We start from the raw sequence: 27105 nt of genomic DNA on the forward strand, positions 1-27105 counted from the left end.
TAGGTCTTGCCTGCCTCCCACGCCTTCTTGCCAAAGCAAAGCAGGCATAGGATATCCTGTGAAAGACTCTCTTATTTTTTCATTTACATTATCTTCTCTAAGGAGGGACTGAATATACCACGAATGGATTTGCTGTGGGGGGGAAAGAGAGAGAGAGAGAGAGAGAGAGAGAGAGAGAGAGACTTAGGTGGTTTAGTGTCGAAGCTTCCTATCGATGGCAGCGGCTGGCAAGTGTTGGATTTTCGATGCCAACATTTATCACTTATAGTAAATCTCCATGTCTACAATGAGGAACCCGAAAGCTACTTTTGGGGGATAGATATACATAGGATTTATGGTGTGGTTCCTTAGTGAGTTGCTGGGATCACTAGACCACATAGCATCTCTATGTCCTTAGAAAACGAAAGCATGTGGACTGGGAGGTTTTTTTTCGAGGGGAAAATGAGGATTATACATTTAGCGTTTTGCACCTTTTCCACAAATCTGTGCTTGTTGATAGTAAGTATTCTAACTAATGAGTCAGATATTGTTAACATATAATTATATAAGTCTTTTGGTTCAATAATTATAATTCTTGCGCAGATACAAATCTGATTATTGGTAGTGTGGGATACACCTATCACTGACGCATGCATAGGATAGTACATAGGTGTAGACTTTTTGATTAGGAAGGTTTATGTAGCCAGTTCATCAGGGGGATCATTTAGATATTGTATCTTGGCATATATGACTATTGTCCGATACAACATTTTGAAGTACACGCATTTGTAGAGTGGATTTTTTGATAAAGTATGTTGCTTTCAATTAAATGTCTTTGTTACATGCATATAGACGTACGTACACACACATATGTATATATATAATCTCTCTCTCTCTCTCTCTCTAAACCCTAGACCCCCCTCCCCCCCTCTCTCTCTTAGTGGGTTTTCGCCTTCTCTTGGCTTGGGTTGTCAATAAAAAAGCCATATATTAAAAATGTGCATTAAATGAAACACAAAGGGCATACAAAGTTGGAAAGCCCATCTACCTAAAATTGAAAATTGGCATTCTATACATCCCACCTTGGGACCCACCAGAGACGGGTCGTAGACGGGTCATGCTACTCGTGGTATGTAAAGACAAAGTTTTCCCTTCACGTGTAACAATTTCATTCCAAAGGGCCCCCCCTCATCCTTAGAGATAGGGCTAGGTTAAGAGGAAAGTCAAACACTTTTAACAGGAGGGAGTCTTAATGTTGGAGTCTTATTGTCTATTGTTATAGCTACATAAGTATTGTGTCGAGAAGAGCTTGTAATTGTGACATTCGAGGTCACCTTGAACACGTGGGCTATGGAAGCTTATCCTTCTCCTGGTTCTGATGATGGGGACCTTCCTCCTCAGCATGGAGACGGCCCTGCTGCTCCTGGCGATGGCCCTGTCGTCTGCCTCTTCAGTGGCCTTCGTGACGGTTTTGCTGGCGGTGTCATGGGTTCCGTTTTCGGCTTCGGTACGCCTCATTGCGTCTCCCCAATCATTTACATCTTTTAAAATCCCTGTCGCTTGCAGGTCCTCCCTGCAGAAGTATAACATCTGATTTTCGCTCTAAGTTGTCATTGAGGTGTAACATACATAGAGAAAATTGATGCAATGATCTTGTCAATAATTGTACGTGTCCACTTTTGGTAACTTAGTAGTAGAACACTCGCTTCACAGGTTTTGCAAACAATGAATCGAAGATGCTCACTACTTTCAATGTAGAAACGACGTGTCTGCTCTGTGGGCTTGAGGATGTCAAATTGTTTCAAAACGAATGCTTCTTAAGTCCACAGTAAATCCTTTTCACAGCGAATATGCAGAGCATTCTAGACCGCTCAGTCTTGATTGTTAGGAGTAATTGCCAATCGTGACCTATGTTCACCATGGAACATGCAGGCCTTGACCCGTATAGAAACTAAATTCAGTTGTTGGCAATTACTCCTAACGATCAAGACTGAGCGGTCTAGAAGCAATTACTCCTAAATTCAGTTGTTGGTTGAGCCATTATCAGATCTTTATCTTTCTCAACAAATTCTGATTTTTGCACTCTTCTGACTCCTTTTGATTAACATGGGATTTTAAGTGCATTTCTAGTAATTCCAAGTTGTCTCCAAACACTGCCGTCAGGAATTCCAATTATAATTGATAGGTTTTTGTGATTCTCTGGAGCTTGGTTGTTGTCATTGGGTCAAGATACCTTTTTTCAGAAATTAAATCTGCGTGGTTTGTTTAGTTTAATGGACTGGTCAGTGGGGAATGGCAGCGTGCACTCTCTTTACAGTCTATGAAGCTGTTTGGCATCATAGGATGGATCAGATTTGACCTGTGAGGTTGCTTGCAGCTCTTGTTCATTGTGAAATGCGTTATAATAACTTAGTGGAATATGGCAATCTGCCATACCACCTGTAGACCCTCTATCCATTTTTTGTTGTCAGTTACTGGCTGCCACTTGGCATGTGTGATAGGATACTTTTGCTGTTATGCGTCAAAGTCTTATGATCAATCTTTCTACACAACTAGGATTAGTTCATCATTGACTTGTCACCAATCACATGATTCATGTACCGATTTGGAGTACGTGAACTGCTAACCAACTTGTATACAGCAGAATGGTGAGACTGTAAATTAAAGTTGCTACAATCATAAAACCTAAATAAAACACGAGACTACTTTTGTCCATGGTTTAATTCGAGAAATTTGGAGATCATCGCAGGTTCATTTTAGCATGTGTAATAGAACGTACTCGTTGGAACAAGTTGTGGATGCTCTGTGTGTGTGTGTGTGCGCGCGCGCGCATCTAAAAGCTCCCAAAAACCATTCAGCAAGCAAGTAATGCATTCCTTCACCTAGTAGTAGTGGACCTAGAGGTCATGAAGGTGCTCAGACAAGTGACCCAAGGTTTAGAATGTGAAGCTTTCAGCCCTAGTATCCAGGGTTATGTGCCAATTTGCAACAGATTTCAGCATTCACAAGCTGTCTTATGCTGTTTTGCAGTGAAATATAAACAGTCTACAGTGGTGTGGAGCATGCAGCACCTGGCATGTGTGATATGATACTTTTGCTGCCATGCGTCAAAGTCTTAAGATTAATCTTTCTACACAACTGTATCATATTGACTTGTCACCAATCACATGATTCGTGTACCGATTGGAGTATGTGAACTACTAACCAACTTGTATATAGCAGATGGTGAGTCTACATATAAATCTAAAGTTGCCACAATCATAAAACCTAAAACATGAGACTACTTTTGTCCATTGTTTAATTCGAGAAATTCTGAGATCATTGCAGGTGCATTTGTGATAGAACATACCCGTTAGAACAAGTTGTGGATGCTCTCTCTCCCTCTCTCTCTCTCTCTCTCTCTCTCTCTCTCTCTCAGCTTCTCTTGCATAATTTTCTACAGGGCATGTGTTGGAGGCAGCCAGGTTCTCATGCAAGCTATTGGTATCAAAGGATGCTTATGTTGGATGCTCTCTCTCTCTCTCTCTCTCTCTCTCTCTCTCTCTCTCTCTCTCTCTCTCTCTCTCTGCCTCTAGATAAGTTGGTGGTGTTATCCTTGTCCCCCTGCTTTGTTCTCAATGGAAAGGTCAATTCTGTTGTAATGGAACTCCATTTTATAACATTCAGCAAGCAAGTGATGCATTCCCTTCACCAAGTAGGTGGACTGTAAAATGCGGGGACTTGCTGTGCAGAAATAGATGAATGCAAACAGAGAACTCAAGCATGAGAGACACAAGAGATCTTCCTAACTATTGCACATTGCTTTATTTATGATGCTGGCATAAATGACCTAACTACTGTCTGTACATTATTGCCAGAATGGCGTACAAAATGTATACCCCTCAGAGTATTATGCTGCTGCAAAATGAGTGCGAAATGCGCGGCTGGATTTGTGGATTTGCTGTGTCAACCAGTTCATCGACCAGGTTAGACTGACCTGGGTGGTCAGTTGGCTGCCCTGGTCTGGGCGGATTGAATAGCCTCCGGATGGCCTTCGAATGCTGCTGTACTGCCCTCCTCTGGATGGAGGTTGGCCGCCTGTTTTTGCCCTTGTTTGGCTTTTGTTTTGTGCTTTTTGGTGGTCTAAGCTTGGCCAGCCAGTGTGTTAGTAGTGCATTTGACATTCCCTCCTGCTTATGTTCTAGATGGTGGTAGATGCTGAGGGACTGAATGAACCTGCCAAGCAAAAGTGATTGTGATGAACACTAACTGTGGCTCGGAACTTGACTGTCCTCCCAAAGAAATGTACTCGCATTGGAACTGTGAATGTACTGCGTAACTGCTGTAGATAATGCCTTGTGGTGGTAAAAATGTGGCTCAATGTAGACTCTTGAGAACCTGTATTGCTGCGAAGACTGAAAGCTGAATTGCTGTGCCCAATCATCCCCACCACGCTACTTCTGCGAACTTATGATCACTGGGTGGTATGGCACTCTAATAGGTGCTTGGAAATATGAATGGAAGCTGCCCTTGTGAAATGCTGAGGGCTGATTAGGCTGTTGATGCGGGTCACTGAACTCTGGAAGGCTAATGGTATGATACTGGCTACCGACTGCTGGCATACACCCTTCCTACTTCGGAAGAACCACCTGTCAGAGATCAATGCACCCATCTGTGAGCCCCTGATTAGTGGGGACAAAGGGGCAATAGATTGTGAGGGGGAGGGGACAGTTTTGGGCTGCATACCAGCAGCATTGGAGGCTGGAAGAAGTCCTACTGGACCCCCTGGCAGTCCTTTATATAGGCTGCCTAGGGGCCCTAACTTCAAAGAGTCTGGTAAGCTAGATGGGCACAAATTACCCCATCTGGAAGGTAAAGTTATGGAGTCACCTTGTGGCCCGGAAGCTTTGGAAGCTCACGATGGGAGTGGACGCAAAGCCAGAGGATGTTGTAGATCACAAGGGCAGGATTCTAAATCTTGATGCCGGTGGACAAAGATGAACTCGAAGCATGGGAGGATAGAGATTCCCATGCCTTGGCTTTAATCATAGGGACGACGACGGACTCTATGATTCCTCATATCAAGATGGTTGACTCGTCAGTGGAGGCGTGGGCCACTTTAAATACTTGTATGAGACAGATCACACTTCTCGTATCTTGACTCCAGCATGAGCTTGTCAATATGCACATGAATGAGGGAGAGTCAATACTTGACCACTTGACGAAAGGTGAAGTGGTAAGAGATCAACTGGCATTGGTTGGTCAGAAGGTGGACACCTGTCAGTTGGCACTCTTGACACTCGGGAGTTTACCACACAGCTTCAAGGGATTCGTCACCACTGTGAGAGTAGAACAAAGGACCAAGCCTTTGAATTCGAAGAGCTTGGGCCCTTGCTACTACAGGAGGAAGCCCAGGAGAAGTTGTACAACAAGGACAATGATAAAGCACTTTTGGCGAAGGACAAGCTCGGTAAGGGCAAGTCCAAGGACTCCAAACGACGCAAGGCCAACAACTTGGAGCAGAAAAAGAAGATAAAATGGTTCTACTGTGAAAAGCTTTGTCATTATGCGAAAGACTGCCGGAAGAAGAAGGTGGATCAAAAGAAAAAGGAGAAGTCTCATAGCAAGGAGTAGCCTAAGACAGACGCATCAACGTCACTATTGGAGAGCTTTTCTTGTGCATAGAGCACTGCTTTGCTCATATAGCGAGTGACCACAAGGAGGCTTGGTATGTGGACAGTGGTGCCTCAAAACACATGTCCAACAAGTAGTGGTTCAAGACCATGGAGGGAATCCATCTCGACTCGAAGGTGACCGTAGGGGATAGCTCGACATGCCCTATGAAGGGGGGTTGACAGCATTCCTTTCATCACTACAGCACGAGAAGAGAAGGTTAGATTCAGTGTGCTGTTTATTCCAGACCAGTGCAAGAATTTGCTCTTTGTGAGTTAGATGGATAAGCATAAGATGTTAGTACTCTTCGAGAATGGGGAAGTACCGCACTTCCAAGGAAGACGGTCAGATGGTGGCCCAAGGTGTCGAGGACGACGGCTTATACCAATTACATGCTTTAGTTGTGTTGGCGATATCATAGCCAAAGAGTGTGGTGATGTGATGTGTTAGTGTGAAGTACTAGATCACCTAGTACTAGTCTATGTGTGTGAGTCATGTGTGAGTGCCACGTGTCATCATGGGACTTATCCCATATGCACTAGGTGCTAGTGTGTGAGTGAGTAGCCTATATAAGGCTTGTACTTCACTTGTCTTGTCATACTTGATGAATGAATGAGAGCCTTTTCATTATGTCTTCATTTGTGCATCATTTCCTCACACCCTAACCCTCTCTCTCTCTCTCTCTCTCTCTCTCTCTCTCTCTCTCCACCATGTTTCTAACATGGTATCAGAGCCACCTTTTATAGCTTCCACGTCACCCTTGCCCTAACCCTAATTTGTCACTCTTGCCCTAACCCTAATTCTGCTTCAGCCTCCTTCTCCATAGATTGCTGCCTCAATTCCGCCTCTATCTGCCCCTCCTTGCATCCATTTTGCATTTGTTTCTGACCTTACAGCCAGCCGCCTCTATTCAAGCTCTTGTGGAGCACTAGGCGACCTATTCCCTACTGGCCTGTGCGTTTTCTTGGAGGTTTTTTTTTTTTTGCCGAAAAAACAGTGCTAATTATATTACTTCGAGAACAAGATACAAGAGGTCAGCTTATAGCTGACGGCTGCGTTCACAAATCGGACGCAGCCCTAAAAGGTAGCAAAATAAACCATCCTCTCACGGAGGGATAAGACGAGTATGAATGAACAGCCATCGGGGTGGTGAGTAATGCCACCGAAGGCCCTGCGTAGTCTGCGCGAAGAAGAGGCCCTGTGTGTCCCAAGCCCGGAGGAAGCGTCTCCGCTTCTCCTGACCGGCCCGGGAGTCTCCCTGCGTTTTCTTGGAGGTACCTGCAAGGTGTGAAGGTTTTCGACGCCAAAACTGTCTTTTATTGCTGCTGCTGTGAAGTCGGCCACCTGGCAGCATTCTTTCCAGTAATTCGAGGTTTTTGAAGGTTTTTTTGACTTGTTTTGAGGCTACTGTTGCATTTTCGAGCTGGTTTGAGAGTGTTGCTGCAGGACCGCCTACTACAGCAGCATTTTTGGAGCTGTTCCTGGCTTCCAGCTCATCTACAACAGTCGGTTTTCATTGTGGTGGCCTACTACAACATTCAGAGTTGTTCTAGGGAGCCGCCAATCACTTCAGAGAACTGCTGTTGCGCTTTTGGAGCACCTACAGCAACCGCCTTTGGACTTTGGGCGCTGCTGTGTGTATTTTAGAGCATTTACAGCCACCGCCTATCTGCTGCGAACATCTACAAGAGCTCTGAAGCATTCGAAGCTGTTCCAGGGAGCCGCTTTTCACTTTGGAGCTGTCCTGCGTCATCTCGAGGTGTAATCTTGCTGCTTTTTCATTAGGGTTTGCCTTTCCGGACACCCTCTTGCTGTGTTTTGATCAGGGTTTACATTTTGGAGCCTCCGAGGCTCTTCTTCTCATTCGGTGACTCTCCGATTGGCACATTGAGAGTCATGACATGCTGTCCCTCGGTAGCTGCTCCTATGGCCTTCATCGACACATCATTTGCGGGAATCCTTGCCTGGTTCTTCACCGACATACCTCTTCGCATCAGGATGTGCACACTCTTGTGCGGTAGCTACTTCGGGATCATGGGTTCTCAGCCCTTGCTATGCATAAAATGAATGAAAATATTTCTATGTTTGAGTTAAAGGTTCTCGGCCTTGAGTAGTCCCTCTAAAATGAATGTTTGAAGAGTCAATAAGAGGTCCTCTGTCCTGGGTTATCCCCCAAAAATGATTGTATTGTGTTTAACTTTGGTCGATGGTATTGACCACCCAGTTCAAAGTAAGGGGGGATGACGAGTGATGGTTTGCCCTTGCCGGTCGCAAGCTGACTGAGAAGTCACTATGAGACGGGAGGTGTTGGATAGTTGGACTTGCTCTTTGTAGTATTGCGGTGGAGGAAGGATTGGTCTACTCTTGCGTGTTGCATCTCACACCTCTTTGCTATGAATGGGGGTGTTGGCAATATCATAGCCAAAGAGTGTGGTGATGTGATGTGTTAGTGTGAAGTACTAGGTGATCTACTACTAGTCTATGTGTGTGAGTCATGTGTGAGTGCCACGTGTCATCATGGGACTTATCCCATATGCACTAGGTGCTAGTGTGTGAGTGAGTAGCCTATATAAGGCTTGTACTTCACTTGTCTTGTCATACTTGATGAATGAATGAGAACCTTTTCATTATGTCTTCATTTGTGCATCATTCCCTCACACCCTAACGTTCTCTCTCTCTCTCTCTCTCTCTCTCTCCACCATGTTTCTAACTCAGTCTCCTGGCCCTTCTTTGGTGCAGCCCTTGCCTCTTTTGCTCTTCGGTCTACCTCTATTGATAGAGGCAACAGAGTTGCCTCTCCTTCACCTTCTTCAAGTGCGGGGATTCTTCGTATTCCTTTGCCAGGCTTGATTCATAGGAACTCCTTCTCCATACTTGTAGATTTGGTGGATATTGGGGAGGAGGAGTTTGTACCCTTCACTTTTGGGAATGCTATTTTGGGAATCCCTATCGACAGGGCACCCCCCTCTACAGGTGTAGGGGTTCTTTCTCCCATGGATTTTCCTCCCCTTGGCGAGTAAGAGTCTACCTAGGGTAGGTTTGTTTCAGCTACCAGGTCAGGTAAGATGTTTCATCTGACTTCCTTGCATGGATGATGATTGTTAGTTGGAACATACAGGACGTGGGTGGTGTGCCACATCACTATCGTAGGCAGCTGATTCATATTCAGCCCCATCTAGGTGTTACTAGGGGCCCCATTGATATTCTTTTTGTTTAGGAGCACAAATTGGATACCAGAGATTGTGCCAAATCAGGAAAACTTCTATCACTGGAAGACAGGTCTACGAGTGCTGAGGTATCTGAAGGGTACTTGCACATACAAGATGGCATACACTACTGGGATTGAGATAGGCTGTGACTCAGATTGAGCAAGTGACAACGACACCAGGCGTTCGACTTCAAGGGCCATTTCCTAGCTGAGCAAGAACCAATCCTAAGTTGTCCTTTCTTCTACAGAGACGGAGTACCGAGTTGTGTGCACTACAACATGCCAAACATTGTGGCTTAGGTGGATACTTGAAGATATGGATACCTTTTGATTAGCCTTCTCCTTTAGTGCTAGCCTTCATCATGGCTGAGTCTGCCCTTCACCTCCGGAGTGCCGACAGAAACTCAGTACGAAGACTTTGTATAAATGGATGCTTAAGTATGTGTGGGTGTGTGGATTTGTATGTGTGAGAGCATATTTTTATACTATGGTCTACACCCACTATTGGGCGCTGATGACGTCAGTGGGGATGTCATAGTAGCTAGTCCCTGCTATGCATGATGGAGTTCATGGTTTTCAACCTTGTGAGTGACTATCATGAGATTGAAACTGCACTATGTTGTGTTTTTAGAGGATGAGTTTGGGAATGTTCCTGGATTCATCTAGGTATATGGACGTGTTTTAGGAGGCGGCGATGGTGATCATGTGCGACAAGCAAAGTTGCATAGCCATCGTGAAGGACCCATTGTTCCATGCATGGACGAAGCACATCGACGTCCATTACCACTTCGTACGAGAGCTCATCATTGACGATGTCCTAGAGTAATGTACTGTCTGAATGCTCATAACCTTTTCGACCAGCTCTCCCACAGGAGCAAATGGAGCTCCTCGGGTAGGGGGAGCATGTCCTATTGGACCCCCTTGCAGTTCCTTCTTTCACTATCCCTAACTTTGGAGGGTTCGGGAAATTGGATGGGACCAATTATCCTATCTAGAAGGTGAAGATCCGGAGTCATTTAGTGGCTCGAAAATTGTGGAAGCTGACAATGGCAACAAAGGCGATGCCGAAGTGTTGGACAAAGAGGGGACGATACTTGTACCCATAGATGGAGATGAACTTGAAGGGTGGGAGGATAGAGATGCCCAACCCCTGGCCTTGATTGTTGGGACAACGGCGGCTCAGTAATTTCTCATGTAAGATGACAGACACATCAGTAGAGGGGTGGGCCATTCTGAAGGATTTGTATGAGACAGATAATACATCTTGCATCTTGACTCTTCAGCGTCAACTCTACGACTTGGATATGGATGAGGGAGATTCGGTTCATGACCACTTGACTAAAGTCAAGGTGGTGAGAGATCAACTAGCATCGGTTGGGAAGGTGGAATCAAGCCAGTTGGCCTTGATGGTACTTGGGATGCTACCACGCGGTTTCAAGAGCTTCGTTACGACTGTGACAGTAGGACAGATGACCAAACCTCTGACCTTTGAGGAATTGGGTCCTTTATTGCTATAGGAAGAAGCTCGGGAGAAGCTCTATAACAAAGACAACGACAACAAGGCGTTATTGGCAAAGGATAAGGCAAGCCTAGCGAAGGCAAGTCCAAGAAGGATGACTCTGGAGATGAAGAGGACACTTCTAGTAAGAAGAGGAAGCAGAAGAAGAAATGCTTCTATTGTGATGAGCCAAGGCATTTTGCGAAGGATTGTAGAAAGAAGAAGGTGGATCAAAAGAACAAGGAGTCCGACGGTGGTGCCATTTGGTACTACCTTGGATGGACATGTGTACTAGGATGGTTTGTTTGTGCAAGACCAGACGTGGGGGAGCAGGAGCCATTGGTTGAAAAGCCAGGAATCAGAATTGACACCGGATTGTCCCAAAGGGTCTGATCTTGGGAGCTGTTGGGCTGTTGGGCCGAGATATGTCGGTGAGAGGGGGTGTTGGAAAGGTCACCTCCCCATCTGTAAGCCAGCAAATGAGGAGAGCATGGGGGAGGGAGACCTAGGGCAAGATCTGCCCAGAGAAAAGAGGGAGAGGGGGCCGCCACATGGGCAGCACTTCACAGCAAACAAAGGCGGGATTGTAAGGCAAAGGCACACTTGTGGCATGGATTGTGGGCAGGCTTATGGCCTGCAACAGGCCCAGGACCAACGCAGGGAGAACAGCAGCAGGGTCAGCCAAAATGAGTGCTGGTTGGGCTGGTTGGAGCCAGCCAACCAGGCCCGTGATGGAGCGGACAAAGGGACTGGGCCCCCGCATGGAGTGAAGGGTCAAATGAAGGTACGATTGAGAGAGAGAGTGTATGCAGTACAGGACGAGTCGAAGATGATAGTCACACAAACTTAGATAGATGGATAACGTTACTAAACACAAGTATAAAGTACTTGTATCTAGGCCTAGGACTAAGTGTCCTAGGTGTCACATAGGACTATGTGTCCTATGTGGCATAGAAGGCACTAACACAATAAGTGTCTACACTTATGCCTACAAGGCACATACCATGGCCTATAGGGCATCACTAGAACCAGCAAAGGATGGCCTACAAACCCCCCTCCATGGGATGGGCTGAAGTATTCTGGAAACGTCTCAGAATACCTGGTAGTTTCTGGTCATGGTGGCACATGTTCATCCAAAAGGATATAGCCACCTATGAATGTACAAGGAATGTCAGATCATGTAACAAAGGGAACCAAGTGTAAAGCCTGTCGGAAGACTTCGAACTTGGGACGAGGAAGTGCCTTTGTAAACATATCTGCGATGTTGTCCTCTGTGGGAAGATAGGACAACTCTATGTCGCCTGCTGACAACCGCTCCCGAACATAATGATAGTGAACTTCAATATGCTTGGTACGCGCATGAAACACTGGGTTACGCGCAATGGCCAAAGCACTCTGGCTGTCAGTGTAGACAATAGTGGAGGATGTCTGGCAAATACCAAGATATGTAAGTAACTGTCAAAGCCAAACACAATCTACTGTAGCGGTGAAGGCTGCCCTGTACTCAGCCTCACAACTAGACGTGGCAACTGTCGGTTGCTTCTTGCTGAGCCAAGAAATACATGAATTGCCAAGCAAAAAACAATTGCCAGTATGTGACACTCTGGTGTCGGAACATCCTGCCCAGTCACTATCCGTGTAAGCATGCATGGTAAGTGAACCCTGATCACCATAGAAGAGGGCTAAATCCTGAGTGCCTCTGAGATATCTGAAGACTCTTTTCACTGCCTGCCAATGCTGTGAACTGGGCATGTGCATGAATCTGCTGAGCTGAGATACTGCATACTGCAAGTCAGGTCTGGTGTGACATAAATAAATAAGGCATCCAACAGCCTGCTGATAAAGAGTGATATCACATGGTGGGCTCCCATCATGAGCTGAGAATTTGAAGCCAGGGTCCACTGGAGTAGAGATTGGCTTGCAATCCTCAAACTGAAAACGATCAAGGAGCTGTCCAATATACTTGGACTGAGACATCATGATACCCCCCTCAACATGAGCAAACTGAATGCCCAAATAATAATGGAGCCGTCCCATGTCTGACATGTCAAAAATCTGCTGCAAATCAGCTTTGAAAGCTGCAATTTGCTGAGTATCGGGGCCCGTGATAAGCATATCATCCACATATAAAATCAGCACTAAAAAATCAGATCCACTCCCACGGAAATAAAGAGTGGGTTCTGTGGGACTATTCTGAAAACTAAGGGATAGTAAGTGTGCATGAATTTTGGCATACCATGCCCTGGGTGCCTGCTTCAAACCATAAAGGGCTTTTCTAAGCCGGCATACCTTATTTTCAGAATTAACAACCTCAAAACCAGGAGGTTGAGTGACATAGACTTCTTCCTGCAGATCCCCATGAAGAAAGGCAGTCTTGATGTCAAGTTGGTGCACTTGCCAATGATGATGGGCTGCAATGGCAATGACACATTGAATGGTAGTAATCCTGGATGTGGGAGCAAATGTCTCCTCAAAGTCAATGCCTTGTTGTTGGGCATACCCTTTTGCAACAAGACGGGCTTTGTATCGATCTATGCTGCCATCAGATTTTCTTTTTAATTTGTAGACCCAACGCGTTCCAATGGCATGCTTGCCAGGTGGAAGATCTACTAATTCCCAAGTGTCATTTTTGGCAATAGATTGTAACTCAGCTTTCATTGCATCCATCCACTCTTTGCTGTCAAAAGCATCTTTATGGCACAAAGGCTCTTCATTGCAAGCTGTAGCAAGGAGTGCAAACTCAAGAAAGTGACCATGCTGTCTATTCCCTGATCTTGTCCGGGCAGCAAAAGGCTGATCTTGTTTGCTGTCCCTCAATGTATCAAGAAGCCATCTGGGAACTTGCCTTTGCTGTCTATTAACAGCTCTTTCTTCAAGGACTGCATCATGAGTAATGGGATCATTTGGTGCCGGAAGAGAAGCCTGCAAATCAGCATGAGGTTGAGGCTGATTATTGCTTTGTGGAGGGCCTACAGGAGGCGCATGTTGCTGCTCAAAATCTTCTTCTGATGATGGTAGAGGTAACCAAGATTCAAAGGCATCAAACATGTCAATATCTGGCTTTGCTTTGCAGTCCACAAGAGGAGAAGCTGAATGTTCAGCAAAGATCACATCTCTACTGACAATAATCTTCCCAGTATTTGGTTGATATAACCAATACCCTCTGCTCTCCTGGCTGTAACCAATGAATATGCATTTGATTGCCTTGTCATCAAGCTTATGTCTAAGCTGAGATGGTACATGAACATACGCAAGAGACCCAAAAACTTTCATGTGTGAAAGTGAAGGCTTCCTGCCTTTCCATGCTTCATAAGGTGTCATAGTCTGTAATGCCCGCGTAGGTGATCTATTCAGCACATAGTTGGCACACATTACTGCATCAAGCCAAAATTTATTGGGCAAAGACTTGGCCTTGAGCATGCATCTGGCCATCTCCATTGTGGACCTGTTTTTCCTTTCAGAAACAGGATTCTGCTGAGGAGTGTAAGGAGTAGTGCATGAGTGAATAATGCCCCGTGAAGAAAGAAATGCATCAAACTCCTTTGACATATACTCACCCCCCCTATCTGTGTTGAGGGTGACAAGCTTGCAGCCTGATTCATTCTCAACCATGTTCAGCCATCTCTGAAAGCATAAGAAAACTTCAGATTTGGCCTTTAAAGGATATATCCAGCAATACCTTGTGAAATCATCAATGAGAGTCATGAAATACTTGTATCCTCCAATGGCATTTGTCCTCATTGGGCCACAGACATCACTGTGTACTAGCTGCAATTTCCTTTGTGAGAGTTTTGGACAATTCTTTTGAAAAGGAAATCGATGCATCTTACCCAAAAGACAACCCTCACACACATGTTTAGAAACTGTGTGAGTCTGAGGTACATCATTAGCCATCTGGTGTGAATGCAGCTTTGCAAGAGCTCTATAATTTAGATGGCCCATTCTCTCATGCGACAGATGAGTTTCAGCAAGCTGTGAATCTGAAATAGCCAATGCTTCGGTGTAAAGTGCAGCTGCATGATGATCAAGGTGATAAAGCCCTTTTCGCAAGGTGCCAGTGAGAACTATGGCATTGTCATCACGAAGATCATATACTAGGCATCTGTAGCCATAAAAAATTACTCTGAAACCTGAAGTAGCAATTGCTGAAATTGAAATCAAGTTGACTTCAATTCCAGGCACAAAAAGAACATTTGTCAGAGTGACAGGATGACTGGAAATGGATGTGAGCTGCACATCTCCAACTCCTTTTACAGCATATGAAGCATTATTGGCACATGTAACAGTCCCCCCTCGAGGTGCATCAGCTAAAGAATGAAACAACTGTCTGCAAGATGTGACATGCTTGGAAGCACCACTATCAAAGTACCAGGACTGAGCATCATTAGAAGTAAAAAGTGCATCAGCTTTGGAGGGATCAAATGAGCAATGGACAGCCCATGCCCAATCATCCTGAAGAGCATGTGCATGTGAAGCATCTGCAGGCTCATGGGATTCAATGGCATGTGAGGCATTAGCTGTCAATCCTGCTTTCTTTTTCTCCGAAGCAATGCGCTTCTTGCATTCTGAAATGTCATGTCCAGGCTTGCGACAATAATTGCATCTTTTCTTCTTTCCCTTATCTGCTGTATTTTTAGATGCATGAGAGGAATTGCAGCTGCTATGCGTAGAGGAATTGCAGCTGCTGTGTGCAGATTTTGGCTTGCCCATAGGCTTGGGAGCCTTGCCTCTTCCTGTTTGCTGTGAAGCAAATGCATGATCAGGAATAATTGCTTGTCTGTTAGCTCTACTTTGCTCTTCCTGCAAAAGCAAAGTAACAAGCTGATCAAAAGAATAGTGGTCTGGATTACCCATGGCCACTAATCGAAGGGTTGTAGCAAACCCTTGATATGTATCTGGTAGTCCATTCAATTTAGTACTGACAAGCTGTGAATTTGGCACCACTTCATCAATGTTGGCAAGCTGTTCCATGAGGTCCTTGACCTTTGTCAAATATGCATCCATTGACTCACCTTCATTCATATTCACTTCCTGTAATTGCCTTCTCAAATATGCAACACGAGCTTCATTGCGAATCTGATATAGAGAAGCCAATTTATCCCAAGCATCCTTTGCTGTCCTGCAAGAACGGATGTGTGGAATAATGATTCTCTTGCATGATAAAGCAATGCATGAATGTGCATTTGCATCTCTTGCATCCCATCTAGACTGTTCTTGAGTTGGAAGAGCAACAGCAGAAGTGCTAGAGGAAAAGGCATCAGAAGTAGTACCACCTGCAGAAGGTGCAGCAGTAGAAACAACCACTGAAGGATTGGCTGGCCTCAGATCAGCCCCAGAAACAATATTCCACAAATGCTTTGCAACAAGAATATGTTTCATGAGATAAGCCACATCGGATAGTTGGTGCCATCCAACTTATCATCTTCACGAAGAACTCCAAATAAATCTTGATTGTTCCCAGCCATAGCAACTGTGATAACTTGTAAAAGACCTGAAAACCAAAAAGCCTCAAGGCTATCACTGCAATAAGCTGGCGGTCCAAAAATGACAGCAAATATCTGCAAATTTCTGACCCAAATCAAAGGGCAAATGTAGATCTGACCCAAATGTGATTGTGACAGGCAATGTTCACTGCAAAAACAGCAAATTTGGCAAAAGCCCCAAATTTATTGAGGGCAAATAAGCCAAAAAGAGGGCAAATTCAGAAAAGCCCCAAATCTTGCTGAAATTTCGCAAATGTGACCCAATGTATGCAAATCTGACTCAATGTCCTGCAAATCTGACTCAATGTCCTGCAAATGTAACTGAATGTCCTGCAATCTGATTTAATGTACTGCAATCTAATGCAAAAACAGCAAATTTGGCAAAAGCCCCAAATTTATTTAGGGCAAATAGGCCAAAAAGAGGGCAAATGTGTGAAAGCCCCAAATCTTGCAATGTCTTGCAAAAGCCCTGTAGATAAATTCGCACTTCGAAATTGTACAAAGCACTCGGGGCAGGTACAAGCTGTACGGTCAGCTGTTCTGAAAGTACGTGTACGAAATGCAGGTACAAGTTGTACGACGGTTGATCTGCAGGTGTACGTACGGAGCAGATGATCGTACGGAGCAGATGAACCTGTACAAAATAGATACGGTGCTAGTACACCTGTACGGAGAAGAGCGTACGGCTGTCACTGTAGATGCTGATTCCGTACAGCAGGAGTATTAAATACAGGTACGGAAGGTAGTACGGCAAAGTACAACAAAGTACTTAATGCGTGATACCACTGAAGGTACGATGGCGCACTGCAGGTACGGCGTACGGCGAACTACCACTGAAGGTACGTGATGACGCAGAATACGGAATACGTACGGAAGGTACGGCGAAGCAGGAATGCAGTACAGCGATGCAGCGTGCAGGTACAGCGCGTAGGTACGACGGAGCAGGTGCGACGGGTACTGCAGGAATCTGTACGCAAGTCCGTACAATCGTACGGATGGAGCGCAACTTCTTGGAATCTGTGTGTGATGCAGATCCGGAGGCAGGAGAACAGATCCAGGAGCACTCTGATACCACTGAAGGTACGATTGAGAGAGAGAGAGAGAGAGAGAGTGTATGCAGTATAGGACGAGTCGAAGATGATAGTCACACAAACTTAGATAGATGGATAACGTTACTAAACACAAGTACAAAGTACTTGTATCTAGGCCTAGGACTAAGTGTCCTAGGTGTCACATAGGACTATGTGTCCTATGTGGCATAGAAGGCACTAACACAATAAGTGCCTACACTTATGCCTACAAGGCACATAACATGGCCTATAGGGCATCACTAGAACCAGCAAAGGATGGCCTACATCAAAGGCCCAGTTTTATAGCCCCACAGGTCAGTGGGAAGGCAGGGTACGAGTCGGCCAAGCAGGTTAGCTACATGGACCTGCAAAAGGGCCTGAATGTAGCCCTCAGTTGGTTTTTTGGGGGGCAAAAAAGTCGGCCAGCAGGGTGCTGGTTGGTGGGTTTTGTGGGGGCATCTGCCCCTATAAAAGGGCCCCCTTCGGGCCTCATATCACATCTCTGGAGCAGCCATCGGAGGAGCACTTTGGAACAGCAGTTCAGCACCCTTTGGGCTCACTCCAGGAGGACAACGAAGGCTGAGGAGCTGCAAACATAGCTCACCGGAAGCTGCCCACCTAGGCTGTACACTGAAGCAGGAAGGTGGAGAGATCTGACACGGAGTCTAAGGTCTACATATGCTCATCAGTGAGCACGCAGACTCAGGGATCTAGGCGTGTCTCAGAGGTAGTAGGACAGCATCTTTTGGTGAGGACAAAGGACCACGGTTTGGTGGGACTTTGGCCCTCTGTTGTATTGTGTCCATATGGGAGGACAGCCCATGTCGAGCTGCAGTTAGTGGTCATCATGATCACCTTAGCTTGGTGGATTCAGTGTCTACCGCCATCTAGTATTTAAGGGGGGGATCTCACATGCGCCCTTGCACTAGGGTGCATTGTGACACACTAAACTTGCCATTGAGTGCAGCATTATTTCCCAAGTATGATATTTTGTCGTATGCCGTACCCCATTCTGAGCCGTAGTCCAAAAACAAGCCAGGCACGAGCTACATGGGTCCATTCCTAGCCTCCAAGGTCACAAGCCACGGCGTAGCAGTTCGGGTTGCTTAGGCAAAGGGTTGCAAGGTATCGACCTAACAAGAAGCTCAGCAAAGGGGAGTGTCGCGTGCACCAGTGCAAGGCATAGTTGGCAGTGACACCTGGCTGCACAGTCATCAGTTCTCAGCAAGGAGTAAAGGCCAGCATGGGTGCCAAAGCCAAAGTGCACGCCATTTGGGGCTATCCAAGCAGCCTGTTTGCAAGCCAGCTGGGTCACCCATGCTCGGCCTAAAGGCTTTGACTAAGTCGGGTCGAAATGGCCGGCCAAACAGTTCCATCAAAGTGCCTGCCAGATTGGCTTTTTTCCAGCCCTATGTAAGGGGATCTTTTCCATATAGTGTGGGCTTTTGTCACCTGCAGTCCCAGCTTCCAGGCACACAGATCCAGCCCCTTCAGCCTGCCATGATCAGCTCCATATACCCTGCAACCAGGGCAGATGATCCACACAGCAAGGGCACTGCCTGGACAGCAGCGGGTGTTTCCAGTCCCGTTTCAGCAGCATAGCTCGTTCTCCCAAGTTGCAGTTTCCGCCTCAGATAGGGGAATTTCCAGCTCAGTTTTGTATGCCTATTGGCACTCATGTACAGACAGTAGTTAGGGCATTTTTGCCAGCATTTATACATCATAAATAAAGCAGTGTACAGTAGTCAGGAAGATCTCTGGTGTTATCATGCTTGAGTTCTCTATTTGAATTCATCCTTTCACTATGCTTCCGCACAGCAAGTCCCTATACGTTACACTGAGGGAGGATAGAAAGAGAAGGTGGAGGTCGATAGGGCAGGGCTTAGAGGGGAGATAGGAAGACGGGGGGCTGAGAGGTGAGGGGAAAGGGCTGTTAGCAGTAAGAGGGCAGATAGGTGAGGGGCTGTTAGCAGTCGGGGGGGCAGATTGGAGAGGGGAGGGAGAGAGTTAGCAGCCGGAGAGGACTGAGGGGTGAGTTGGAGTGAGTGTTAGCAGGCGGGGGTGGCTAGGAAGGGGTCGAGAGGTAGAATGTGAGGCAAGGGGGGTTGTGAGCTGAAGCAGGGGGCAGATAGAAGGTCAGGGGAGCAGGGGGGACAGTCGGAGGCGAGGTGGCGGTGCAGAGAGAGAGCGGCAGGGAGAAGAGGGGATAGGCGAGGCGAGGAGGGGCTGTCGGGGGGCAGAAAGGAGAGTGGGAAGCGGGGAGGTAGGTGGGAGCAAGGGGCAGCAGGGGAGGGAGAGAGGGCGGCAAAGGTCAAGGGATATGGGAAGGATATAGTTTTTAGGAATACGCTAATGTAAATTCATGCACTAGAAATGCACGACACCATTGCCAATAGAATCTGAATATAAGTATGGGAATTGAAGGGTGATGGCCCACACATAATGAAGACAATTCTTATCGCTAGAGCCTTGAAATGAACTTTTGGTAAGGTCCAAAAAAGAGCCTTATCCTTGAAATGAACTTTTGGTAAGGTCCAAAAAAGAGCCTTACAGATTCTTAGAAATGCTTTTTTCTAAAGAGTTATGCTAGAATCTAAGGCATAAAGATCTAGCCAAATTTAAACTTATATACCTTACGAATAGAATTGAATTTCTTATCTTAACAAAAACTTGTGGTATAGCTACCCAATCGGATGTTGACCGAATACGACTGTAGGGCTATTAATAGAGATGATGAATTCCATTCATGTTTATGGTTGAAAATTATCCTTGGACATTAATCTTTATCAAGTTATGTGAGTTACTTTATTCTATGATGTGAGAATACTTTTAAAAGACTAGACATTTCTTTGGAGGACAAGTGTTAGAATTTCTATCGAGATGTGCCATTTGAGACTTGTGAGTGTCCCTATGCAAACCACAAAGATAAGCTAAAGTCTATTTTATGGATGGAAAGAAAATTAATTTTCTTGATTCCACCTATGTAGATACTGATATAGACGTATGGTATTGATAGGATTATCCCATGATTATCTATAATAGTGACATCCTTCGAGATGAAATCTACATACAATGAATAGGGAGTGTATAAGTCTTATGACAAATTGCCTATTCATAAGAAGAACTTTTATAATTGAGTACAACATAAGAATCAATTTTTTGTTGATGGATTAACTGGAAGGATGTTAGTTGATGCAATACTCAATTTATTGTAGTATTATGATATATTTCCTTTAACATGTTATGTTTTTTTGAGATCTTGTATAAAGACATTAAAATGACTGTTTTTCTAAGAGAAATTAGTACACACATATACTTCCAAAGAAGATCTTTTTTGGGATACATAAACCTACGCTTTTACCTTTTGATAGGTTCACTCAAGTTATCTGATTCTGGCACGTGCATTGCACTCGCTTCCTTCAGTCTAAATTTGGAAGTGCATGCCTCACCTACTGCTCCAGCAAGTAGCTTCAAGCTCTGCCCACAATGCCATCGTCCAGCTTCAATCTCTCATCCGTACAGCATCACCGTATGTACATCATGTGCTTGTCATCTACGGAGAACAATCCCCGTACGACAGCCCAGCCTCATCCGTCGTTCATCCGTGTAGCATGTGGTGACGCGTCCCTACACTGCACAACAGTTACAACAGTATAGCCTGTGGTGACTCATCATACATACGTATGGACTTACGGATAGCTGTCAGTCATTGCAAGCGAAGCATCATACATCCATCCAGTTATTTGCCGTTAGCTCAAATGCAAGCGACGTACCTCCCTATAGATTCGCCGTTTGTATACTTTGCACTGCCAAACATGTCATCCATACTCGTCTGCTGTTCAGTTGTACAGTTTGTCTTTACTGCACTTTTACATGCTGTTTACAGACAAATTTGGGGCTTTGACAGATATTGCAGTCTAGATTACAATTTTACAGACAAATTTGGAAATTGCCCTCAGTTTGGCTTATTTCGCTGTACAAATTGGGGGTTTTGGCATTGGGCTGCAATTTTGCAGTGGAAAAAGGCATTTGGCAGCTTTCCTAGCATTACCACGTTTAGTTCATTGATCATTGCTGCCGTAGGGCCTGCCACACACTCGAACAGATACGTTGGGACAAGAGAGATGCACAGGCCCATGCAGTGATTGCTATGAATAGCAAGAGGGTTGTTATACCTCGCATTTAGTCTTGCAAGACAAACCGAGACTGCATGGGACACTTTGGTCAGTCTCTATCAAATTCAAAATATCACTGAGGTCAGGGATTTTAGAGAGCAGCTTATCAATGTTGATGAGATTGTTCGAGATTTAGAGGTAGTGTCCAACAATACTTGATGGGCTCCGTGAGTCATACCAAGGATTTGCTACGTCCCTGAGGCTAGTGGCCAACTATAATTGCGATCAGCTGTTTCCATAATCCTACAAGTGGAGCAGAGTCGTCAAACGGGACTGCTTTTACTCATGTAGATCAGGCCTTTGCCACCGATCACAGGGGCAAATGCAAAGGGGGGGAAAATTACAGCAAGCCCAAACCTTCATCTAGCACCTCATCATCTTCTTCTCTTGTTGGTGGGAAGAAGAAAAAGCGCTGTAATTATTTTATGAAGCCTGGTCATGACATCTTGTTGGAAGCGCATTGCTTCGGAAAAGAAAAGCCAGCAGCAAGGTCTTGCAGTTACAAATGCTCCTGCTGCCTATGATCACTCTCATGAGGCAACAAACTTGGCTCAGGATGAGTTTGCATTTGTTGTGACCTGCCACTACAATCCAACGATGCATGCTTCAGCTTTGTCGATATCTGATTCTACGTCAGCTTGGTATTTCGACAACAGTGCTTCTAAGCACATTGCCTCATGCAAATCTATATTTCAGTCCTTGAGTGATGCTCCACACGGGGGCATTGTCACTTCTGCAACAATGCAGCTTATCCCATGAAAGAGATCCAAGTCACATAGTGTCAGGTGATACAATGACACTTGTGGAAGTTTTATATGTTCCAGGTATCAAGAGAATCTGCTTTCTATTTTAGCCATCTTGTCATGTGCACGGATGGGTATCTGAGGTGTACTGGGTACACAAGACTAGCTCCGGTAGCCTGGGGAGGCTTAGAGCTAGGCAAGCTTAATTTTCGGGTTGAGTGGCAAGGGTACGAACCAGTTAGAGGTCTTCGCTATTTTCGGCGCTTGGGGCCGGAGTCTATATAAGGGGCCCAGAGGTTCAGCTCTCAGAGAGCTGGTGGGAGTAAGTCTCATTCCCAAGTGCTAGGTCTGATCCTGGATTGAGTTGCGGATGCGCGCGTGCATCATAGCGTAGCCCAAAGCCCAGCAGCAGATCCTAGGCTTCACAACACCACCTGGTGGTATGAGACACCAGGCTGGTTAGGATCTGGTTGGGAGTTCATGCAAATAGCTCAGCTCGTGGCTCGGAGGGGACATCTCCTAATTCGGGATCGCATCCCGTAGATGTGATGGTTGGGTCATGAGCAGCCTGCTCAGTTTCCTCACATTTGGTGTGTTCTTGTGTTTGCTTGTAGATCAGAGGTTTCAGGAGTGTTGGGGTCGTGTCAATTGGTATCAGAGCCAACTCCTTGTTGGGGTAAGTATGATCAAGGGCTTGCTCTATGGTGCATGTGTGCATCTAGGGGAGTCACATGTGTGTTTGTGTGTGTTGTAAAGGCACATCAAGTGCTATGATGTGTCTAGTGTCTGACCTAAGTGATGATGTAAGACAAAGGCAATCACACTGATGTAGGGATTGATTCCCACTGATGTAGGGGCTGATTGCCACTTATGTAGGGAAGGTATTACCTTCTCCCCCTTTCTATAAGAGAGAGTCCTCTCTCTCACAATCATAATAGAGAACTATCATCTTTCTGTCATTGTGCTCTCACACCTCTTGCAAGATGCATCTATTCTATCCTACGGGATTCTACAAATGGTAAGAGAGCTTTAGGTTCTAGATCTAGCCTAGCCTAGCATTAGATCCTATCTCTAGCATAAACTACTAGTTTCTCATCTTCTCCATTTTCCTTCTTCTTTCCCAAATCTTTGAGAGCTCTGTTCTCTGCCTACAAACGACCATTGCCCAAACCCTTTGAGCTGCAAACTCCTCACGTATGGGCAAACTTCCAGCTGCAAGCAATCAGAGAAATTTCGACTATACACGCAATGCCAACACTCACACTCTCTGACGAAATTTCGCGCAATGCCGCCTTTGTACTTACCTATCTGCAAATTCCTCTGAGCTCGTGCTAGACGACACTGCTGAAATCTGAGCTCATTTGGACAAGAGATGGAGGAGAAAACGACGAAAAACCAGTCTATCTTCTCAAGCCTGGCTATGGTGACCTGGCGCAACATTGCGCCCCTCCTTGCTGGTAGCTCTTCTCTGGTATAAGGCCTTTCTTCCTGCATAAAAATCCCCTTGAATAGAGCTATGAGCTGTGAGAATTGCACCCTCCAAGTTCTGGTCTTTGTTTTGGACAGTTTTGACAAGGTTGTGAGTTTGATGCTACATTAGATGCTACTTTAGCATTTCTGATGTTTTAAAGTGTTGAATAGCTTCAGTACAACTATGGCTACAGCTTTGCTTTAAGTTGCTACACGTGGATTTGCTTGGAATACTTTCATTTAGCCACCTCTATGAAGCATGCAAGTGAAAGCATCATTGATTTGTAGTATGGAATTTGGTTACAAGTCTTTGCTAAACTAAATGCTTGTACTTTGAAGGATTATTTTTTATTGCTCATATTTTCACTTGTAAGGCACTAGACACTGTCCTCGGGTAAGACCTTGCCATGGAAGCGAAGACCTTTTTTGAGAAGTTGGATGGAACTAGTTTCCATACTTGGCAAACAAAAGCCAAATTTATGCTTATGAAAAAGAAGATATGGAATGTTGTGAATGGAAAGAAGTCTACAAAAGAAAAAGCTAAAGACAAGAAGGACTACTTCAACAACAAAGCAATTATGCCTGAAGGAAGAACTCCATCATCAAATGAAGAAAATGAAGACTATGCTTTTTAGGCACCTTGTCTTTTTTGTTTATCATCACTTGGTCAAATTTTGAGGTTCTCTGCCTGGAGTAGAACTCCAAAAAGAATATGTTATGTAAATCACCTCTGGTCACCATATGATGTAGCCATAGATTAATCCTTGACCACCATGAGATGGCTTGAGAAACTATGAGACTAGATGTATCCTTGACACTGCAAGAGGCAACCTCTTGAGGGGGGGTTTGTTGGGGTAAGTATGATCAAGGGCTTGCTCTATGGTGCATGTGTGCATCTAGTCACATGTGTGTTTGTGTGTGTTGTAAAGGCACATCAAGTGCTATGATGTGTCTAGTGTGTGACCTAAGTGATGATATAAGACAAAGGCAATCCCACTGATGTAGGGATTGATTCCCACTGATGTAGGGGCTGATTGCCACTTATGTAGGAAAGGTATTACCTTCTCCCCCTTTCTATAAGAGAGAGTCTTCTCTCTCACAATCATAATAGAGAACTATCATCTTTCTTTCATTGTGCTCTCACACCTCTTGCAAGATGCATCTATTCTATCCTACGGGATTCTACACTCCTAAGGTAGGAACTTCTGTTGCGAGAATTTTGGACGATTTTTTCTCCAAGTATGGCCCTAATTTCGAAATTCGTGTTCATGCCTTGCAAGTGTCTGCTGGTTCATCGGTTAAGGGAAGTGGTATTAGATTGGGATAGAAGGAAGGAGAGAGAAAGTGAAGGGTGATTTCATTGCAAGATGTGACGGGCTGAGAGAGAGGGAGAGGTGTAGTTAGGAGGAGGTAGTCAAGTCCGGGTAGAGGCGTCAGAAGGGAGTCAGGAGACAGCGTAGGGCTGGGGCGAACCAAAGGAGATCCTGCGCATCGGCTGGCTGCTCAAGGGTTGTGATGGCAGGTAGAAGGGGAGCGCAGGAAGGTGCGCAACAGGATAGGGCTAGGCAGCAATCCAGGCCAATTGCTTTTCGGGGGGGGGCCTGGAGGCTTAAAAAGCACTATCCCTCTGTTTTTGGAGGGTGAGCTTTTGGAAAAGCAGGGCTTTACTGAAAACCTGCTCTCCCCTTATTAATTCGGCCAGTTTGCCTTCTCTCCTAGCCTTTAGATTGCGCATACTTCCAGCCCCTTTACACCTTTACGCTCGGGAGCTAGAACACCTATACGGCCTGCTGCAGCACTTTGTACGGACAGCCAGGAGCGGAATCCCAGGTTCAAGAATTCGAGCTGACTCGTCAGCTCAGCTCAGCCAGCTTACCTTCTCCATCGACCAGCTTTCCCTTCTTCCATTGCCTCCTTCCTGGCCAGCTTTCACTTCGTTTCTACCTCCTAGCTCCAAGGCCACCTGCTTGCTTCCCTTCTCTCGCCTATCTTCTTTTCAGATCAGATTTCAGTCATGGCTGATTTTGTAGACCTCGAGCTTGCGATGGGAGACGAGGATATGAACTACCATGCGGAGGATGACAAGGGGCTCTACGATGATTTGATTACGAAGATAGCCTTCAATGAATTCACCACTGCTCTTGATGAAAAGTTTGAGCAGGTTAACACGAATCAAACTGAGTTGATACAGCAACTCCAAGGGATTCAGACTATACTCACACTTTTGACTAGCACTGTTTAGGCACTCACGCATGTGGATGCCATGGCTTCAATGTTAGGTCTGAACATCCCTCCAGATCCTTTTCTTGAAGATCATAAGTCTCATACCAAGGAGGTTGCTAACACTTGGTTGCACAAGTGGCAAGTATACTACCAATTTCACCCTTTTCCAGATGACAAGAAAATACAGCTTGCAGCAGGGTTTATGTCAGAAAAGGCTTTATTGTGGTGGAAGGAACTCTGACCCAAGCCTACAACATGGATAGAATTCGAAGGGGTCTTCAGGAAAGAGTTTCTGAAGAAGCAGGAAGATTATGATATATTAGGCAAGCTCAAAGCCGTCGATATGTCCAAGCTGAATCTGACTTTGGAGGTTTATCTTTAAAGGTTTCGGGATTTGTAGACCAGAGCTATAAAGATGGATCCAGTGACCTTGTTAGGTTTCTTTGTGGATGGTTTGCCTGACTCGTAGAAGTTATAGATCAAGAACAATAAGTGCACCACTTTGCAAGAGGCCATGAATTACGTGCGCATCTATGATGATACCATGGCCAGCACAAAGGGAACCACAGTTGCCGACACGGGTGGGAAGAACAAGAGGAAGTTCTTCCAGTCTACTACTGGTACCGGGGAGTCAAAGTCTATAGACAAAGCCTCCAAGAAACATTTGACTCCAGTGAAGAATGGTCGTGCCTGTTTCCTTCATACATTGAAGTTAAAGAAAGGACGTTGCTTCATATGCAAGCAGCAGGGCCACACTAGGAATGATTGTCCTAAGCGCAAGAATCAAATGCAAGCGTCGGGACCGAAGCTCCATGCGGATCTAGGTACCAAAGCTAAGGGAGCTAATCAAGTTTCGATGATAGGTATTTCTGTAAATGTCATTACCTGCTCACCTTCTTGTAATTGCACTTTTAATAATTCGTTATTTGGTTCCCATGATCTTTTCCGAGTTTATGGAGAAGTTAGGGACCAAAGAGTTCACATTCTTTTTGACCAACTTTGTTAATTACAAACTTGTGTAGAAGATGGGGTTGTCCACGATACCTAGCGATCACACCTACGAGGTGCAGCTTCCAGTTTGGAAGCAATTTTGGAATTGCAAGATTGAAGTACTTTCTATGCGGATTCAAGGCTACACAACTGCTCTTACGTGCTATGTCATGTACTTGAAACATGTGGACTTGTTAATCGGAATTGAATGGTTTAAAACCCACGATATTTGGATTGGATGGAAAGAGCATACCCTTTCTTTTTTGGATAAGGACATCCAATTTTGTATTCAGTGTGATAATATTCCCTCTTCTCAGGGACCTATTGTATTTGCAATGTAGCTTCGGAATATTATAAACACTTCTCATTATGATGTGTATCAGTGTGTTTTGATTCCGCTTTCTTCATTTGTTGTATCTGTTAATAACAAAAATGATTTAAGTGTGTTTGAACACCGTGAATTGAGAATGTTGTTGGATGATTTCATGGATGTATTCCCTGCTCTACAGTCGGAAGGTTTACCTCCAGAACGGGCAGTAGTCCATCGCATAGATTTAGTACCTAGGACTCAACCTATTAGTGTTCCACCTTATAGGATGAGCCAGCTTGAGGAG

General features: G+C 45.2%; 1 protein-coding gene across 1 annotated transcript in view; it reads left to right on the top strand.

Moving 5' to 3' along the window:
- The first annotated feature begins 1207 nt into the window (after window positions 1–1207).
- LOC147905948 (chloroplastic import inner membrane translocase subunit TIM22-2-like) overlaps window positions 1208–27105 on the top strand; it is a 40700-nt gene continuing 14802 nt past the window's right edge. The window contains exon 1 of the mRNA XM_087382392.1: window positions 1208–1486. Coding sequence (XP_087238518.1) covers window positions 1330–1486 — 157 coding nt within the window. The 5' untranslated portion in view covers window positions 1208–1329. The remainder of the gene's footprint in view (window positions 1487–27105) is intronic.

This window comes from Dipteris shenzhenensis, chromosome 1 (assembly GCF_047967505.1).
Source record: "Dipteris shenzhenensis isolate YYH24624 ecotype China chromosome 1, Dip_SZ_1.0, whole genome shotgun sequence".
Taxonomy (NCBI): domain Eukaryota; kingdom Viridiplantae; phylum Streptophyta; class Polypodiopsida; order Gleicheniales; family Dipteridaceae; genus Dipteris; species Dipteris shenzhenensis.